The sequence below is a fragment of the Gossypium hirsutum genome, chromosome A11 (assembly GCF_007990345.1).
Source record: "Gossypium hirsutum isolate 1008001.06 chromosome A11, Gossypium_hirsutum_v2.1, whole genome shotgun sequence".
Lineage (NCBI taxonomy): Eukaryota > Viridiplantae > Streptophyta > Magnoliopsida > Malvales > Malvaceae > Gossypium > Gossypium hirsutum.
The window spans coordinates 73,836,554-73,841,561 of record NC_053434.1 but is presented as its reverse complement, the minus strand read 5'-3'; the positions used below and the strand labels follow the sequence as shown (position 1 = coordinate 73,841,561).

General features: G+C 39.6%; 1 protein-coding gene across 1 annotated transcript; it reads right to left on the bottom strand.

Annotated features, from left to right (window-relative positions):
- Nucleotides 1-380: 380 nt before the first annotated feature.
- On the bottom strand, nucleotides 381-2,021 carry LOC107956415 (uncharacterized). Its single transcript, XM_016892098.1, has one exon. The coding sequence runs from the start codon at nucleotides 2,019-2,021 to the stop codon at nucleotides 381-383; it is 1,641 nt and encodes a 546-aa protein (XP_016747587.1).
- Nucleotides 2,022-5,008: the final 2,987 nt, after the last annotated feature.

Below are 5,008 nucleotides of genomic sequence, written 5' to 3'. Positions count from 1 at the left end.
TGTTCGATGCCTCGGATAGGGGGCAGCCCACTTGGTATTTCGTCCGGAAATATGTCTTCAAATTCCTGAATCAAAGACAATACAGAAGCAGACAAGTTTTCAGGTAACTCGTTAGTATTCAACAATGCCTCCTTGTACACAAATACATACATAGGCTGTCTCAAAAACATCGCTCGCCGGATATCACTAACCCTCGCAAACACACTCATTTTTCCACTTTCTTTTTCCTCTCCACTTTTTACTTGTTTTTGTTTCTTTTCATTTTCTCTTGCATTTTTAGTCTTTTCTCTCTCTTTTTCCTTAATTTTCTCTTTTGCACTCTTTTCTTTTTCTCTCGCTTGTTCCACTGAAAGTTTAAGTTTTTTTTGATCCTCGTACACTTACTTCGGAGTGAGGGGTGAAAGTGTCATGTTCTTGCCAAGATGTTTGAAGGAGTATCTATTAGTGTAACCATCATGCATCACCCATCGGTCGAACTGCCATGGTCGTCCTAGAAGTAAATGGCCCGCGTGCATCGGCACTACATCGCATAATACTTCATCAGAATACTTTTCGATGCTAAAGGACACTAGGACTTGTTTTGTCACTTTGAGTTCACTGCCATCGTTAAGCCACTGAAGCTTGTATGGATTCAGGTGCTTGGTGGTTGACAGCCCCAACTTTTCTACCATGAGGGTGCTTGCCACGTTTGTGCAACTCCCTCCATCGATTATGATGCTACACACTTTCCCTTGCACTTGACATCTCGAATGAAAAATGTTCTCACGTTGTTGTTCGTCTTCCACACATTGAAGACTTAGGCTTCGCTTGACGACGAGTAACTCACCTTCAACGGGTTGTTCTAACTCCTCCCCAACTTCAGAATTCGATTCAGGATCGTTCTCTTCCTTGTCCTCCGTTTCAATCTCACCGTCAGCCCTTTTCACCATGGTACGTCTATTCGGGCACTGACTCGCTATATGTCCACGACCAAGACACTTGAAGCACTTTATGTCCCTTGAACGGGCGGTGGAACTTTCAGGAGCCTTACCTTTACTTGACTCGGCAATAGGCTTATTCGCCTTAGATATTGTTGAAGAATCCTTCGTCCGATTTGTTGGAAAACCCTTGCTTGTGCTTTGGCCACGTTTAGAAGGATTGGTGTTAGGATAGGCTTGGGTGGTACCTTTTCGCTTCAACTGCTTCTCCACTTTGATAGCCATGTGGACCATGTCCACAACCTCAATGTAATGTTGCAGTTCTACGACATTTGCAATCTCTCGATTAAGTCCCGCTAGAAAGCGAGCCATTGTGGCTTCTCGATCTTCTTGAATATCGGCACGGATCATAGCCACTTCCATTTCTTTATAATAATCTTCCTCACTTTTCGTCCCTTGGATGAGATTTTGGAGTTTTTGATGCAACTCCCGATGATAGTAGGATGGAATGAATCGTCGTCGCATAACCGCCTTCATTTCGGTCCAAGTGGAAATGGGATGCTCCCCGTTACGCCTCCGACTAGTGGTCAACTGATCCCACCATATCATTGCGTAATCTGAAAACTCAATTGTGGCAAGTTTGACTTTCTTATTTTCAGAGTAGTTATGACATTCAAACACTAGTTCGATTTTCTTCTCCCACTCAAGGTACGTCTCGGGATCAGATTTACCTTGGAAAGGAGGAATGGAGAGTTTGATATTCTTCAAGTCATCATCTTCCCGCCTTCGATATACTTGTCCACGGTTTCGGGGACGTCTCCTTTCTAGGCTTATGTTAGACCCGTGATCGCTTTCATCTTCACTATTTTCATTAACATCATCATCTTGAACCTTTGGTTGTCTTCGTCGTTGATTGGGCCCTTCACGTCTTTGCCTAGCAACTTCAGGATATTCATCACGTTCTCTTTGGGCCTCGACTTGGTAGAGTGGATCTTCAAGAGGATTAAGCCTTCGATCAAGTAATCGTTCCATCTCACGCAAAAGGGCTTGCATTTGCAAATCTGGAACATTTCTGACGGGTTGTCGCCCTTTTTGTTCTTCCATGTTTTGTCCACTATTTTGGGACATCTATTCGTTTAAGATAGCCTCACAAACAAATCCTCTCAATCTGCTCAGAAAGAAAGAAGCTTGATGACACTCACACTTGTGTTTACACTCTTAGTTCAGCTTTTACCCCCCTCAAATGCGCTGACGCTCTCTTGCCTTTTACCTCTCTTGACTTTTCTCGTAATTTCTAAGCAGATTCGTTAAGGCTCGGTCCTTGGTCTAGGTTGTCGGTTCAAAAGGGATAGCAAGTGATTGATGTATTCGATATAGGGTAGGCTGAAAGAATAGGGAATTGGGTAAAAAATGTGGCAAATTAGGGAGAGTAGAATAGAAGAAGGGTCGGGAACTATATCAGATCAAAGCTTGACGATCAAATAACAATTGATTTGCATAAATCACTCTTTTTTTCGATTTTTTTTTATTTTTTTTCAATTTTTTTTTGATTTTTTTTAACTTGTATAACTTTTTTTTGTTGTACTATATCGACAAGCTAAATACAATAAAAACACTTTTGTACGCGATTTTTTTCTTCGGCTGCGTAGATTTTTATTTTTATAGCAACAATAACAAACTAATCGAAATGAGAAAACTTCGGTATACAAAATTTTTTTTTCTATACTCTTTTTTTTTGAACCTACCTCGGGAATGCTCCGCTTCGAACTTCTAAGCTTCTCGTTTTAGGTAGCTCTGATACCAGATGATACGAACCGTCTCGAGAAGAGTCGAGTCGTATGTAGATTTCCCGATCGTCTACGAGAAGTTATGTTAGGATTAGTTGAATTGAAGGTATAGTCAGAGTAGAAAGAGGGGTACGAATGGAATGCTAGGAACGAAAGGGTAGGAACAAAATGGTATGAACAAATTGGTCGGTTTAGGTTCGATTAGGTAAAGAAGAAAGAACAGGTTTGAACTACTAAAGGTACATTCAAGAACCAAATACCGAAATGGTATCAACCCGTTCATTTAGCCTTTTGAGTTCGGTTATAGGTTTGGTAAGGGAAACCTTGGTATGTTGAACGCCACACTACGAATAGTGATAAGTTCGGGTACGACAAAGAACACGGTTGACACAACTAGAATGCTAGGAACGCCAAACGAATCTTTGAACGAAATATAAGAAAAGTATGCCTCACAATTTCGGCAGCATAACATTAACAAAAGTTTCAAAAGTCCTTTACATGGAAATTGAACAAGTATTTATAAGCCTAAGTCTAGGTAGCCGAATGGCCTTTCATACTTACACATTAAATAAAAGAAAATTCTAGAAAAATAACTCTTAATATGCATGACCAGATTCGGTTTTGGGAATGGTGGATGAATGCATCTTCATGCTTAAGAAAACTCAAAGTGAATGCATGATATCCAATGGTCACTTGTAGATTCGGCCAACCTTGTTAAATGAAGTAATGTTTGGCCAAAAAGTATGAATTAATTGTGGACACTCCAAGGGCCATCATGTGTGTGAAACCGAATGTTGAAGAGTCTTCTAGTGTGAACAAGGTGAACCGAATGGTCTTGCCATGTGAACATAGGTGTGAACGAATTAAGGAGAGTCATAGGGAAGCTAATTGGCCAAGCTATCTTCATGCATGTGTGAGTGCCCTTTGGCCGAATGGTCACCTTGGAGAATGAAGAGATAGCACACCATACATGAATGGAAACATTCATGAACCTTAAAGACATTGAATATGGTCATACATGCACTTGGCCGAACATGCACCTAAGAGATTCAAGCCCCCCAACCGTCCATGCACCTTCAAAATTCATGTTTGCTTTTAATCTCCATATGTCCATTGCGTGATACGAGCTCGTTTCGGATGTAAAGACGAGTCGTAATCTTTCCCGATCGAAATTAGGTAGTGTCAGAATTGAATCAAATTCAAGTCTTGGTGTTTGAAGTTGGATGGCTTTAGGAACAAAGGAGTTTGATGGGTTGTTGTTTGCTGGGTAATTCGATGAAACAAGATCGAACCCTTATTATCAAATAAGGACCCGGGCTTAAGGTTTCAAAGAAAGAAATGGAAATAGGATAAAAACCAAGACCCTCTATTTAGTAAAATAGGAACCTACGGTATGAAGAACGCCACACCAATGGGTGATAAGTTCGAACAAAGTCAGATTGACGCCACTCGTTGAAGATAAGTCAATTTGAGCTTTGGAGAATAAAGAGAGTGAATTTCTCACTAAAATTATATTTCATTCAGAAATTTGGCAAAAAGTCCTTTTACAAGAAATTCAAGAACTATTTATAGCTTAAGTGACTAGTAGCCGAATAGTCAAGTTCAATACTTAAAAACTAAGTAAACATTGAACTAATTTTGAGCTAAGATCCATGAATGGTCTTGAATCAAGGTTCGGCTGAATATAGACCAAGGAAGAGCTTCAACGAACTTGGAAAATTGGCAGCAGCTACATTCGGCCAATGGAGTTTAATAAGGTCAATAATGAAGCAACTCTTGCTGAAAAATTACCATCATTAATTAGCAACTTGAACAGTCATTTGGAAGTGTGAATGGACGGTTTTGAATGACCATAAGGTGTGAACATCATGAACCGAATAGCCACAATGTACCCAGCAATGTGAAGGAAATAAATGGCAGCTTTGGAGAATGGAAAATCATCTCTTTTGGCCGAATGGTCACTTAGAGAACTTCAACAATCAGCACACCATCTTTAATATAGTCCATGCATGTATCATTTGGTGCATTGAACCCAACATGCATGCATCTTCACATCCATTGAATCTTCATGCATGAATCTGCCCAATGAATCTTCAAATTCGGCTGTACCTAAAAACACACATGAACTTAATTAATTTCAATCAAATTAAGCTGAACTAAGTAAATACATAATGTGAACATCCTAATTTAACATTGAAACAACTTAAATATTAATAAAGCATGACACAAATTCGGTTGAACAGATTTAAGACATGTAATAATTTAGACAAACTAAATGAAATCAAGACATCTTTAATGTAACTA

Coding starts and splice junctions, on each gene's coding strand:
- LOC107956415 (XM_016892098.1), bottom strand. CDS start 2,021: ATGGAAGAACAAAAAGGGCGACAACCCGTCAGAAATGTTCCAGATTTG.